General features: G+C 32.0%; 1 protein-coding gene across 2 annotated transcripts; it reads right to left on the minus strand.

The window, feature by feature from the left end:
• Positions 1–3,534: 3,534 nt before the first annotated feature.
• On the minus strand, positions 3,535–13,170 carry Reps (RALBP1 associated Eps domain containing). 2 transcript variants are annotated; one of them, XR_012461078.1, is made up of 13 exons: positions 12,993–13,170; positions 12,711–12,876; positions 11,031–11,310; positions 10,752–10,944; positions 9,802–9,894; positions 9,566–9,686; positions 8,625–8,685; positions 7,800–7,888; positions 7,651–7,712; positions 7,283–7,412; positions 7,104–7,191; positions 4,039–4,336; positions 3,535–3,943 (listed from the first exon to the last, which is right to left on the minus strand). XR_012461078.1 is itself a non-coding variant. In XM_074136841.1 (12 exons), the coding sequence occupies exons 1-12, from the start codon at positions 13,011–13,013 to the stop codon at positions 4,156–4,158; spliced, it is 1,485 nt and encodes a 494-aa protein (XP_073992942.1). In that variant the 5' UTR covers positions 13,014–13,170; the 3' UTR covers positions 3,535–4,155. The 2 variants fall into 2 exon arrangements, 1 of the variants encoding a protein (XP_073992942.1); XM_074136841.1 differs by having other exon boundaries at positions 3,535–4,336.
• Between the last annotated feature and the right edge of the window lie 2,120 nt (positions 13,171–15,290).

Genomic DNA, 15,290 nt, shown 5'->3' on the forward strand with positions numbered 1-15,290 from the left:
CGGAGGAGAAGGGGGAGTTAAACCTTCAAAAAGAAACAGTGAAGATTGATTAACAGAAATTTGATCGAAAAATGAAAAATGGCACCCTATGTACTTCAATGCAACAAACATATTCAATAAAACCGAATTTGCACATCGCTAATGATAAAACTGTGAAATGCTTTAAATAGTTTTTAAAATAAAAGATTTTATTTTTAAATATTTTTTTTTTTTAGTTTTTGTAACTAAATTATTACGTCTTAAACATTTTATAAAATATTTACTAGTCTCTTGCTTGTTTGAAATTTAAAAATATTGTATGGTACAAAAATGATGTAAATAATACCGATTCAGTTGCCTTTTTTCGAACCAGTTCATTTTTTAAAACAAAAGTATAAGGCTAAGAAATTTACATTTTACTGCTAAAAGACTTGAATTTACTTCTACTATTTTTATAAAACGTTGAATAATACGAATTTTGATACACTTTTTATAAATGAAAATGGTTCACCTTTTCAAAAAATAAAAATAAATCTATATTTGTAAGTTAAAATTTTAATATGGATTGTTTTTCAAATCAAAATAGAAACTAGTCCTCGCTTATGTAATAAACTGTTTGTTACCTTCCATAATTAAGCTTTTTTTTTTTTGTTTATAAAATAATTCAAAACGATTAATTTTAAACCTACTAATTTTATAACAGCAGAAAATATTTAATTCGCATTTCTAAGTGTTACCTGTAATTATAATTTTAATTAAATGTGTGTATTTAATTCAAATATCAATTTTCAATTACCTATGCGTTAGGTGTACAAATTTTCTTAATTAAAAAAAAGAAAAAGAATTTAAAAAACAAGTAATAAAATAAAGGATTAAAATTTAATGAAAATTGGGTATTGTCTTGTTTTACCAATCCTTAAATGTGGCTTATTTATATTTGGAATCTTATTAAGTAAAGATTAGCTGCTCTTTCAAATAAATAAATAAAAATAAGTGCTTAAATAAATTTATTTAATCTAAAACTTTAATATTTAGTTTAGATTTGATTAAATTCCGAGAGGATTACCTAATCAATCTTTTCTCTTCGACTTAGAAAGCACCTTTCCAGTCCTGTAAGTTCAATTTCATTTAAGATCTGGGTAGGGACTCCTGCGTATAACTTGAAGGTACGGTTTTTAGTGCCGGACTCTCAGCTATACACGCTTTTCTTTAATGACAGAAAATACTTAATATGTAAAGGGCCGTTTCTTCTTCTTTCCGTTGATTGGCTCATGCGATGTACGTATGTGTTCACTCAGACGGGTATGGCGCTTTAAGAGGCTTACAATCGTTCGAATAGCCTTCCGCTCCAACCAAGTGTTATCATGGCTCGGATTGTACCGAACGCCCCAACTCCGCCCTTTCACAAAGTTTTGGAAACGTCCAAGTACCACACAAAATCATTAAAGTAATGTCTATCGATTATTGCTTATTTTGTAGTTAAAGAGATCATGTTACGTAAATTATTTTTCAAAAAAAATTCTCAGAAACCATTTCATTGAGAAAAAGATTGTGTTGCATTTTAAATGAAAAAGTAATAGCTATACTTCTTAAACGAAGAAAAATAGAGTGGCCGAAATACAATGGATCTGCTAACTAAATTATAGCCTATGAAAAGTTATTGACGCCTACTTAAGTCCGATTGGCAAAAAGACCAACCTACAGCAGTTGCCATCAGACGGATTGAATCTATGGCAAGATCATATCCCAAAACGAAGACTATTTTTTTTTTTTTTTTAATCAAACAGAAGTAGTGCGTAGCCTTTTAAACGCTTAGCCAGAATTTCAAATTTTAAAAATAGACGGAAGTGGGACTGGTTTGGGTTCCTTTTTAACTTTATTGTACATAATCACTTATATTTAGTGAAAAATCTTTTATTTTCCATGTAAATCTGGACTTCCCAAAACTAAACTAAACAGAAAAATATGGATATTGAGCATTTTACTTAGCGGATTTAGGTTCGGGACTCGGAGCACATGCCTCGGCTGACAGGTAAAAAATTATTTGACGAGAGGTTGGAATTTATCCCCCCAAATCATCTGACCCACAATCCTGGCAGAATCAATTTCCCATTCTCTCTTATTATTTTAAATGATCATTTATTCAAAAGACAATTTTTCCAGATTTGTTTCTTAATTTAGTTTTACGATTTCTGATTAGAATTAATATTTAATGGAAATTATCTATATTTATTCTATTATTTAATGACGGCGGCTTGTTTTGGTACTGAACATTAATATGGAATTTTATTTATCTATCTAAGAAAACTTACCAGATTGTTTCTGTCAATTCCAAACTGTCTTGTAAAAAAAACTCTTTTTCAAGAACTAGATAAACTTTTCTTTAAAAATCCATTCGAAGTGTCCAGACATCATTTATATATCCTCTGTTTCCATAAATTCCTGTATAAATATGACAATATATGAAAGCATCTGGTGTCCACCCTCGTTAACAAGACTTTCATTTACTACAATTCTTTAAGTATTATGATTCACAGATTTTCTCCACATTCCACAAATAAAAATTGTGAAACATATTTTACATTTCTTACTTACAAATAAAGTTCGTAAGAAATAAACTTCTTATTCACAAAATCAAATTTTGGAAGTACTCAGAGAACCGTTTCTTTCCACTATTTTCTTATTTGAGAAATTCAAGGAGGTTCGACTTTCCGAGAGTGATTCTTCTAATTATTATAAATTTAAATATCGTCGAATCTTCTCGAACTCAAATGAAAAGACTGAGAAGAAACCTTCTAAGTACTTCAACAAGATGTTTGAGTAGAGAACTAGCGAAATCTTATTAAACCTTTTGCTTTAAAAAAAAAAAAAAAAAATCGGCTATTTGCACAGAAAAAAAGCTGTACCATTCGATTAAATTACTTAATGAATGCGTCTAGTGTAGGAAACATATTGCTGCCCATATCAGGAAAATAATATTTACTTATGTAAAAATATTACTTATGAACAATAAGTGCTAAAAATATATAAATATAATTTTATCCATTAGTATTACTAGTTTATTCGTCGGAAATTACGATTGTCGATAGTTGTAGATCGTAGCGTCCCGAAAAATAGCCTTTAGTTCCGCACAACTAGCTGATTTTTGTTGTTCATTCTTTTTGCTGACTGATTCATAGTTTCAATAGGATGAAAAAATAATTACCATTTCAGTCGTGATACATTTATTCTGCCCAGCTTTCGTCCTAGGGACTAGGTCATCTTCAGGGCTTGTCCATAGGTCGAAAGCTTGGCAGAATAAATGTATCACGACTGAAATGGCAATTATTTTTTCATCCTAGCTGATTTTTTGTTCAAAACAGAGTTTTGTTTGATCTCGTATGCTTCTCACACTACGTTTGGTGGTAGTAGGATATCTTAACATAGAAACGGAAGAAGTATGAAAGAGGAAACGTCTACAGGTCTAAGGCTGACTTTAATTTTTTTTTTTGTTATTCAATTTTTTGTCGATTTTTTTTTGGTTCCACTTCAAAGTGATGATAATGAAGGAGAGAATTTTGGGCTCGCCTCTAAAATGAGCTTCTTTTTTTTTTTTTTTAGAAACTCTTAGCTTTAACCGCCAACAATTTGTTTCTTTAATTAAATGAGCTGCCAAATCTCGCAAGTTTGTGGAAAAATCTGCCAATAGTCACTGTGAGAATTATAGTAAACAGTGTTTTGTTCACAAGTATTTACACCATTTTTTTGCTGGGAAAGTCACAATAAATAATTTGCTGATTAAAAGATTTTTCATTGAAAAAATAAAATTAAATAATTACAATAATAAGTAGTTCTTTTTTTCATTAAATAAAATTAATTTTTAAACTTTTTTCCCTTCTTTTTTCCACGTACATTTTATGCACAATTAAACCAAAAAAATTCGCTCCACAAATTTCCATATTTCGCTCCAAAATACTCAATTTTTCTAAATTAACATAATAATAAATATAACACATTATTCAAAATTATATTACATAAATATTGTACTTCTTTTTTTTTTTTTTAAATGAAATCATTTACCTTTCAATAGGATTTTCTTCTTTCTTCACCGCTCACAAATTACACCAAATATAATATTTATTTATTATATAATATAATCAACGAAAAATATATATTTATATATATCTTAAAATAAAATTATGACGTAGATTCTTGTTCAGTCGTTAGATTAATTTGTTGCTCAAAATTGAAACAATTGGTCAACTGATCTAAGATCGTCTGCAGACTGGCTCGCTCTTCCATTAGCTGGGCCAGGGTGACTTGTAATTGATGGCAGTGTTGTCGCAACACTGCATTGTGCGCCTCTCGCATAACAACGCTGGAAGGGGGGAAAAACAAAAAAAGAATTTTAATAAGATTCAATGAATAAATTTTTCTTTTAATACTCTGCTCCACAAAAAAAGTGGCGCACTTTAAAAATGCGTTATTTTTTTTTCTCTGTAACTTTTTTGTTCTACTTATTATTTTAGTTAGCAAATATAAGAAGTATAAAGTTACGGGAGGGCTAAAATAAAATAAAAAATGATCTAAAAGAAATGAAAACCTTTAATTTAACAAAAAAGTACTTCTCGGCAAAAAATGAATTTGAAAAAAAAAGTATTTCTTCCGATTAAAAAAGAGAAAAAGAATTTTAGTAACGTGTATTGCTCGCATTACTGCATCCGATCTCCTCGGCATACTCCTTATTAAATTTCTCACGAAATCTTGTGTTAATTCCTCCCATATCTCCACCAGGGCACCTCGCAACTCTTCTAAGCTCCTGGGAGGATTATTTCTCCATCTTAATCGCCTACCAAGCTCATCCCAAAGATGTTCAATTGGATTTAATTCCGGGCTGCGTGCTGGCCACCTCAAAACACGAATGCTAGTATCCTGTAGATATTGAACAACACAGGCGGCAGTGTGTGGTCGGGCATTATCTTGCATAAAAATAAAATTTTCCCCAATAAATAGTGCATAGGGTATCACATATTGCTGCAAAATTTCCCTCACATACAAATCTGCATTCAAAATTGCCCTGTTGAACACGTGGAGCTCAGTCTAAGCCCCCAAAGAAATCCCAGCCCACACCATCACTGAAACACCTCCGAATGGTAGTCTACCAGAAATATTGCACGGAGCGTAGCGCTCCCCAGGCCTTCGGTAAACTCGTCGCCTCCCATCAGGTGCGTAGAGAGCAAAACGGGACTCGTCTGAAAAGAGAACGTTTCTCCAATCGTTCTCAGACCAGTTGCGGTGTTCCCTAGCGAACTCTAGACGGGCTCTCCGATGGTCTACGGTGAGCAATGGTCCTGTGGCTTGCTTCCTAGGGCGTAAATTCATTTCAGCGAGCCTTCTTCGTACGGTTTCGGCACTGAATGAAACTCCACGAACAGTAAGCAGTGTTTGAGCAGTTTCAGAAGGAGTTGATGTACGATTTTTCAGAGTGTGAATTCTAATAAATTGGTCATCAATTGCTTCTGTGGCTCTTGGTCGACCCGAACCTTGTCTGCGAGTGCAGAGGCCTGTCTCCCGGTAACGATGGATGGCTCTACGGACGGTGGTTTCAGGCAACCCTAACGTTCGTGCTGCGTACCGGTGACTCCGTCCATCCTCAACTGATGCAATAATACGGGCCACTTGCTCTGCTGTAATTGAGAGTTTGCAATGCTTTCAGCTTGAAAAAAGTCGAAACGCAACTGTAGAGGTCAATAAATTTATTTACTGTTGAGGTGAAGTTCATGTTGTTGTTTACACAAAAAGACCGAAGGGGATTAAACGAGGAATTGCTTCTCTATTTACAAGAAACTTTGGACCTTGTTTCGATTAATTGTTCCCTGACAGTTTATGAAAATAATTAAAACTAATAATCTTTCCCCAAAATGTGATAAAACAAAAAATAAACGCTTTTTTAAAGTGCGCCACTTTTTTTGTGGAGCAGTTTACATATAAAAGTACCATCAGAGGGGGCTGCCGACAACGCCACACAGCCTGAAGGTTAGGTTATAGTCTAGGAAGGTTTAGCGTCATTTTAGAGTGTTTACGTTAGTTTTTCAAAGTGTTTAACGACAGTGAAATATAACTAGTAATTTAATTATTCTTTACAGTTATTTTATTGTCTTAATTATTTATGTATGTATGTATTAATATTTTGTATTAATTTATTTATAAAATTATATTCTTTACAGAATAATAAAATCTGTTTTTGAAAACCGTCTTACATATATACAAAAATTAGAGGAAATTTTTGCAAAAGATTCAAATTTTAGACAAGTTTTCACAGGAAAAATAAGTTTTGAGGTTAACTGAATCCAAAAAAAAGATTGTTTTTAACCAATTATTCAGAATACGGTGCATGGATAGGTCTGACTGAGGAGTTTGCAACTCAAAAATGAAAAATCGCAGAATTTCAAATTGGAAATCTGGTTTAGTTGCCATTGAATCGACGCCTCTTCATTAACAACGATTTTTTTTTCCAGTTTTTCTTTTTTTTGCGATTTTCTCAACAATGCCTCAAAACGATTATTGTAAAAAAATTGTAATATTTTGCACAAAAAAATAAGTTTTATAACTTCTGAATTAAAATATCTTTAAAAAAATTAAGATTATGTTGTATTTGTTGATTAAATTTTGCGTTTAATGTAAATTCCATTTCATTTAAAGGCTTCTTAACTTTTCCAAGAGATTTTCCTTAAAAATAGTCTTTAACAATTTTCTTTAAACTTTCTATTCTCGCGGAACTAGTGTTGGCCTACAACCTTTATTTTTCTCTAGGGTAGATTTCTCTAGAGCGTTTTCAATATAGTGGAAGTACTCTGCGCGTTTTATGATTAGAAAAGGGTAAGTTAAATGTCGATAAAACTCCGAGAAGGTGGAAAATTTCAAAAGTACCGGGAAGTACACGTTACTCGTATGGTTTTTCTTTTACTTTGCTGAAATTTTTTTCGAAAATACCTCCAAATTTTCTTTAAACTGACCATCAATTAAAGTCTAATTACTGAAATAAGAAATAAGCCCTTGAGAGTATTTCACTCCAATTAAAAAAGAAGAAATCAAATATCAATTTGCTGATATTTGTTTATTAAACAACTTAGACAGTAACATACCTGACGTCCAATGGTATTTCCGCGGGTGACCACTGACCAGCTTCAGTAGTTTCCGAAACTAAATTGTGTTTTGTTACGTTAGTATTTCCTGAACATTACCAAAAGTAAAAAAATGGCACATTACCCTTCAGAAAAAAAAAAAAAATTTAAACTTACAATATCCAAAACATAAAACTTACCAGGTTTCCTATATACTTGGAATGCACCAGCGTTTACTTGTTTTTTATCGTCAGGAAACTGGGCAAAATTTGCAAATCCAGACTCTATTTCATTACTCTTTTCAACAACTGATTGCTTTCTTGGTGACACCTACATTAAAGCAAAAAAAAAGATAAAAATCAATCATTTCGTAAAAACTGAATAATAAAAGTGATAAAATAAGTTTTACGTTATTAATTACGCGACTATAAAGAAGATTGCAGTATTTTAATTTTAAAAAAAAGGGCGTCGACTGAATAATAAAAAAAATATTATTTTAACCATTCTTGAAGACCACCAAATATTAAAATGCTTCACTATAAAATCAAAAATTTAAATTTAAAATTACCGTGCCAGGCGAAGTTCTTGGAGGAACTGTAGGTGGCATATTCAATAAAATACTTGCTTTACCTGTTGAAACAGAAAATGTATATTAAGAAGATTAATATAGAAAATATATAAAAATTAATTGATTCAGTTTAAAAAAACTCTATTAACCTAGTCTGGTTAGGTCCAAAGATGAACTACGTGTATGGTGTCTATAAGGCCTTGGAGGCGGCGGAGGAGGTGGCTCTTTCTTACCACATCTGCGAACAAAAGGTCAATGTAGAAAATGAGATTAGGTCCGCCCTGCTGGATAATGTAGCTGAATTTATCCGTTGATGCATATGGATGGTTTTCATCTCTCTTACTTGGGTAAGAAAAAAATTGCGATCAAGTCAAATTTTCGACCTTTCACCAGAAATATCCTATATGAGATCCTCTGAGTCCGAAAAATTGCTTTTCTAGAAAGTTGTGTGTGTCTGTGTATGAGAACTAGTTAATATTGAAAATACTGGTCCTTTACATGAGAATAGTCTTAAGAGTATCCTGCAAATGCAAAAGCTACGCGATGGTACATGAGGAAGATCTCTTATATCAATTAAGGAAAGGATTTGCATGTGAAGAGGCAAGAGGAAATTCTGGATTTAAGACGAATTCCTAACGCACATGCTATGCGATTATCCAAAAGAGCATCTGAGATTACGGAATAAAAAGTCTGTTAAAATCGTTGAAAAAATCCAAGCACTCTCAGGAAACTCTAGCGGAAGAAAAAAAGAACAAGAAACGTTTATGTCTTAAAATGTTGTCGTAACATAAATTAGAGATAACTGGGGATATGAAACATAATCTTGAGGAATCCCTGCGATTAAAGTATTCCATAGATAAAACTTTCCACTCGATAATATTCAATTGTTGCTGTTGCTTCTACACTTCGATTTGACTTGTGAACAACCCTACAACTATTTTTATCACTATTCCAAATTTTTTTTTGGTACTTACATTACACTATCTTCAGGGGCAGCTTGAGCAGGCGGAGGAGGTATCGCTCCAGGTCCTGGGGCTGAAAAATATTTTTTGATTTAGATTCAAGAACAAAATTATTATTAGATTTTCATACTGGGCAGTGTAAACATATCCCAGACAATATCAAATAAATTTTATCTTTTTTTAAAAATAGAGTCCTCGTGAAAGCGCCTATTGAAGAAATAATGGTTACTATCATTAGAAAGAGGAGCGAATAGTGGTTATGAAGCGAGGAATTTTAAGTAGGAGACCCACCAGTCGTACTCTATTTTTAAAAAAAGAGAGTTCTATTTCTTATTTATTATTAAAATATTTAACAGTAGATTATGTCCTTCAGTTTCCCGACCATGATACACTTAATCAGTAGTTGGACATAAAGCCCAGCCTGAAAAAATTGGTGATTTCTTCACTTTTTTAGTTGTTTAGAAAGAAATATGGTTTCAACGAAATGGAACCTCAGATTACTCGACAAGAGTTTTGATTTAAGATGTTTGTGGAATGATCGATGTCCCCAGAACAAAACAACCACGCTAAGTTGATTTATTGCGATTACACTTGTGGGATTATGATGCAAAAGCTCTTTGATAAATTTTGCTGAGAGAGCTATTTGAGAGAGGATCTTGCAACAATGCTAGAATGAAAATGATGTTAAGTGTGATTTCAACCCTTGAAGAAAAGAAATCAAAACGTCATTTTTTTTTTTTTTTTTTTTTTTTTAGAAATTATTAATCAAAAGTATAACTGAATTTACAGCAAGTTCAATTTTGTCTACGAGTTAGATAAGTGCCGATTTTTCTTATTGCATTCATACCAATCGTCGAATCACAAAAAAAACGAATGCATTACTAATCGAAAAGTTTTAACTTCTATTAAGAGATTACTTCTTTTCTTAAACTGTAGAACAAAAGTAAAGTTACCTGTATGTTTCTTAGGCTGAGGACGTTGAATAGGCCTGATTTCAGCAACCGAAGAAGCTTCTTCAACCTCACCCGGACCTGGAGTAACTCTTAAAGCGACCGGATGCAAGATTTTAGGATCCTAAAAAAAGGAAACCAAATAAGCTCTGCTAAATCAATTTTAATAAAAATAAGGGGACAAAACTTATTATTGATAAACAGAAATATCAAAGAAAATTGGAATAAGAAAAACAAACCTGTTCAACGGATGCTTTTTGAAAATCAAAATTGACTGGTTTAGGCCCAGGAGAAGAAATTGAACTGGTCGGCGATTCAACAAACTTTGTCCACTGAAAAAGAAACATGAATGCTGAGATGTAATTACTATTTTAAATGTTGGTATAGACAACTATATAATAGTACTCAAAATATGCAGCTGCTGCCGAGATACATTTAAGACTCCATTTGAATTAGTTTATACGGTGAATGAAGATTTACCCCAAACTCAGATACCCGAAATTTTTAGTGGTGTTTGATAGGAAAAAATGTTTGATATAACTGCAATCAACTTCACATTATTTGGGAAGGAGTAATAAATATTTAATAATTGTTGTACATACTAGATTATTACTAAACTTCTTAAATATTCTTTGTTGGACAATAGTATACAAATTTCTGTAATTTCAGACGTAGGGTTTTTTCTTTTCACTTTATTGTTCATTATATTTAGTTTTGTGTTTCTCTTAAGTTTATTAATTTTAATGAAATTTGAGAGTAAAATTGAATACGTATCTTAATAATTGTTTTAACAATTCTTACCCGCACGATCCCACTAATCATCGGGTTAGTTTATTATTATTTGCTTTTTATTGTTTACATTAAAGTGCTGAAAATAAAGACAAGTCATCAATCTACTTACTCCCATTTTTAATGTAAATTATAACAAATAGATTCAGTAAATACAGAATCTTTCCTTCAATAGGTCAGTTTAGAATAATTAAGTTCTAAATTTCCCAGATCCCTCTAGTTACAGTAGAAGGGCTACTTATACTTCGTGCCCATTGGGCAACTTTAATTAGCTTTTTAGGTTTGATGAAAAGTACGACTTTGAGAAAAAACCCTTTTTTAAATAAGTATTTTCTTAATTTAAATTTGATTGCTTAAATTGTCTCAGCAAAGTAAGTAAAATTATACTAAATAGTTTAACCTGTTTTCCGCGATGTGGAGATGTCCTGAGGGAAGATGAAGCAGTACTGGTGGCAGCTGGGCTGGAAGGTATGAGACAAGGAGGCAACGAATCTGGCAACGGGATGTGATTCCTTCTTAAAACCACCAAATGCATGGCCGTATTGAATTCTTCTAAGGATAACGCACCATCTTTACTCACATCAGACAGTTGCCTTAAGAAAAAAAAAAATTACAACAAAAAATAAAGATTTGCTCTGGAGTAATGATAATAAAAAAATAAAATAAAAAAAATACAAACCATATCTTTCTTAACTCAGTTACAGGGAGCTTAGATTTTTCGAAAAACGCTCTGGCAACTGTACCCGGCAGTAGACCATGACAATCCGGTTGCAACGATAGAAACTGGGCACGATAATAGTCCCTCTGCTCGTCTGTCACTTCCCAGACATCTTCTTCCGCAGTACAAGAGGTAACAACTCCGCCGGCTGCACCTACTGCAGCTGTTTCACCATCACAATCGCTTTGTCTGTCCGATGAATCCTCTTCAGTGCCAAGTAGTTGTCTCTGTTCTTCACACACTGTAGGCAACAGTAAAACCTAATAATCTTTTCAGTTGTAAAATTTTGTAATTTCTAGAAACAAAGTCTAGACAATGAAAAAAGCTATACAAAGAACAAGAACCGTTGCAACAGTTTTCTTTTATTCTGACATTGCAATTGAATGTATGGAGAATTTACCCCCGATTGAGTTTCAATCCCGTTACAGAGTGAATTAGCGCTTTGGACTGCCACAAAAAGAGATAAGGTTCCCTGGAGAACACACATAACGAGGATGAATTTTAGTCGTGCTAGATTATAGGCCAAAAGAAAATGTTTAGGAGTTACTTCAAGAAAAAAGTCTGATGGTATATCCTTAATTTGGAAATGCTGTCGAAAAACATCTGGGAATCTTTGATGAGATGGATGTATGGATTAGCATGGTATCTCTGCAATTCGCTCAAATTAGCGCTTCCTTAGGGTACCTGGTAGTTAACAGGTAATGAGGGAAGTGTTTTACAGTAACTAAAAAGAGCTTTAAAGGGAAGATATGATTTGAGTCAGTTTCGTAATATACTCTAACTTGCGGCTTCCACCGCTCATTTTAGAGAACCTAGGTGAGTTTCCATTAAATAAAGGGACTAAACCATCAGACACTTGTTGCGGCACAATACGACTTCTTTTCAGTTTAAATGCTAAACATCAGATAATTTAGAAATATGGAGCACAGACTCTATTTACCAGTCTCGTCGATTCTACAAACTATCAAAACCCATGAAAGAAAGAAAGAATGGATATTAAATATAAATTAAACTTGGCATGAAAAAGCTTAAATCAATAGGCCAATCTTCCATAAGTAAAAAAATGACATCAAAAAAGAAAGTATGTCATTTGCCAACTGAAAAAAACAGGTTACTGTTGGAATAATGTTCAATTAAGGAGAATCTAAGCTTTCTAATTTAGCTTAGAATAAATTTAAATAATCAAGTTTCATTAGCTTTAAGTAAATACGAAAAACTTATTTAAAAAAATATATAAATTTCACTGTGACTTTAATGCATTAATCACTGATATTTCAATTTTATCAATAAAACCTAAATACATAAAGTCTGAAGGTTTTGGAACCGCCTACGTAAGATCGTGCACAACTATTGATGTTATGTGCTAACTTAATGAATAATTTCAAACTATCAGAAAATACCCACTGACATAAATAGTATATGTTTAAAGTGGAACTAATTATACTTACAGTTTTTTCCCCTTAATCTAATTGGAAATCCAAGCTACGCTTTATTGAATTATTCCAAGCTGACATTGTGACATTGAATTTTCTAATATTATTAAATATAATCCTAACCTCAAAGAACATATTTTAAAAAAATCTTAACGGAGATAGTCTTGCTTGAAAAAAAGAAAAAGATTTTAAATATTTTTTAACTTACCTAAAGCCTGCCAATGCGTCGTATACCAATTCTTTTCGTGTACACTGTTCGTTGGTGTTGGGGAATCACTAGCCGTACTTGATGCTTCTGGTGAAGTCGTAATCGGCTTTGGTAGCCCATTACTTTTAATAGGTTCAATATCTTCTGATGAGACACCAATGTCATCCTAGATTTCAAAAATTGGATTTATAAGATTAATACTCCGGAAATGTGTTTCTTAAGCTGGGATTTTTAATTAACTGAATTCCAATATAAATGTAATCACTAGCACTAGGTACTCACATCATTTCTAAATACTGACATTTCAATAAAAAATATAATATTAATTTCTAAAATGACCCCAATATATTTACATCACACATTTTCCCTAATTAATGACATCAAGACGTTGCACTAAATTCTCCTCCTGTGCAGGACATACCACACGGTACAAACCAGATCAACAGTTACTTAAAAACTCAGTGTTACCAAGTGACAATTGGTTTTAAGTTAATGAGCCTTTATGTTTAATACGATTTTTTTTTCTCTCTAATACGCAATTTTTATAAAATTCTAAAATAAAATATTTTACTTTGTTCTACGAAATTTGTTTATTTGGATGACAAGGAATAAACTCTAGAAATTTGAAATTTCTAAATTACGTACGAGGGGGGATAATACCTCCTTAACTCTAGTGAACAGACGATGAACTAACTTTAAACAAAAAAAATCTGAAGATTTAAATATAATAAGACAAATAGTGAGACTATATATATAAAAAAAAGTAAACAATTTCTTAAATCAAGGGAAGGAGTCATCACAGAAATTATCGAAATTCATTAAGACCACTGGCCTTATAGTGAATCCGTAAATATTGTTGCTTATTAAAGCAATCAATATTGTTGTTTATTGTAAATATTCTATGTATTGAAGTAAGATCCGCAAAAAAGTTAATTACAAATATATATAACTATAAAATGAGGATTCGGAGAGGAAAGACGTTTACAAAAGGATTGAAACTGCCTGATACGAATCAATCCTGCATAAAGATTGAAAAAAAGTTAAATTAACAGTAAAAGTCCCAGTTTGAAATTACCCAAATTTTATTTTTTTTGTTGAAACTATTTAAACAACTTTTACCGAATTAGGCCAACATTTGTAAATTAACCAATATAAATATGTATAAAAAAATGAAATATCAGCAACAGTTAATGAGTTCTGAAATCTCCGAATTTTGACATTTTTTTTCTTAGCTGAATGTTGCTTTTTGTTTACATTATAACTGCACGAAGGCGTGGTTCGATTTTGATAAATGAGGTATCATTCTACTCAGAATTTAATGTAGATATTGCTTTTCTTAGTTTCATGTGGAAGGGTCTTGAGAGGAAGGGTTTTCAGAGGAAAGCTTAAGTTAAGATTCAGTTACCCTGAACTTTATAAAAAAAAAATTGAAGAGAAAATACTAAGTGTGCTTTCCAAATTTAGACGTTTCGTATACTTATAATATTCATGATCACAAATTGTACAACTAAGCGTTAATTTGTATGATTATAGTAAATTAAAAATTCATCACAACAACTAAGGAAGGGAAGCTGGATATTTTGTCTTCTATAAATACTATAGCAAATTTGTTACCTAAGATAGTTTTGAGGATCTGTTCAAAACTTTTTTCAATTGTAGAGAGGAAAACATTTCATACATGAATAAAGAGAAAGTTTATATATAAAAAAAATCAATCATTTTCTAACATACGGTAAGTATTGATTATGGTTTATATTTTAAATTATATAATCTTAAGGCTTCTAATGGAGCCACTAATGGTCTGTATCAGCTCCTGAGCGGTAGTCTATGCACCCATACATTTCTGCCTGCCATTTTCTACCTTGTGATTTGTGCCAGGCCTATTGCACCATAATTATGAAGTTGAAAGTTGAACAATATTCAATAATATAAGAAAATTGTATAAAATAAATGGTAAATATTGCAATAAACGGAAGTAGTGTGTGTTCACTCTAGATTTTTGTAGTTACTAATCATCTAATTTTTTTGACAATTGAATATCTATGTTAGAAATTCTAGGCTCTTATGCTGCCTACGATCGGAATTAATTAAAAAAAAAATGGCCCTCTAGTACATAAATATTGCCCACTCCTGTTAACTAGCTCTGCCCAGAGGTGTATTTACCAGCCAATTTCTACCTGAAATGTGGTTTATGCCTGGCATATTGCACCAGAACTATGAAGAAAGGAAGTTCAACAATATTCAATGAGTTATATTTTTTTGCGTATTCAACCTTTTCTATTCAAAAATAAAGAAGAGACTTGATCTGACCTCTTTTAAGAATACAATACTAAAAGAAGATTGTATCAAGATCATGACTAATCCAGACTTTTTTTCTCAACTTTGTTCTTGACAAACTCATATCCGAGAGACAGGATTCTAGACTAACGGGACCAATGACTGTATGGAAATCGGTATAGGTAACTCACGATAATTTTGGCATTATAGCTTCATCGTCAATGATTTCCTAAATCCATTGCGCTTAGCTTTGGACATGAGACTTACTAATGTGACAAAACATAAAAATAAATAATACAAAAC

Source organism: Rhodnius prolixus, unplaced genomic scaffold, assembly GCF_049639745.1.
Source record: "Rhodnius prolixus isolate KJV_2025 unplaced genomic scaffold, Rpr scaffold_5, whole genome shotgun sequence".
Classification (NCBI taxonomy): domain Eukaryota; kingdom Metazoa; phylum Arthropoda; class Insecta; order Hemiptera; family Reduviidae; genus Rhodnius; species Rhodnius prolixus.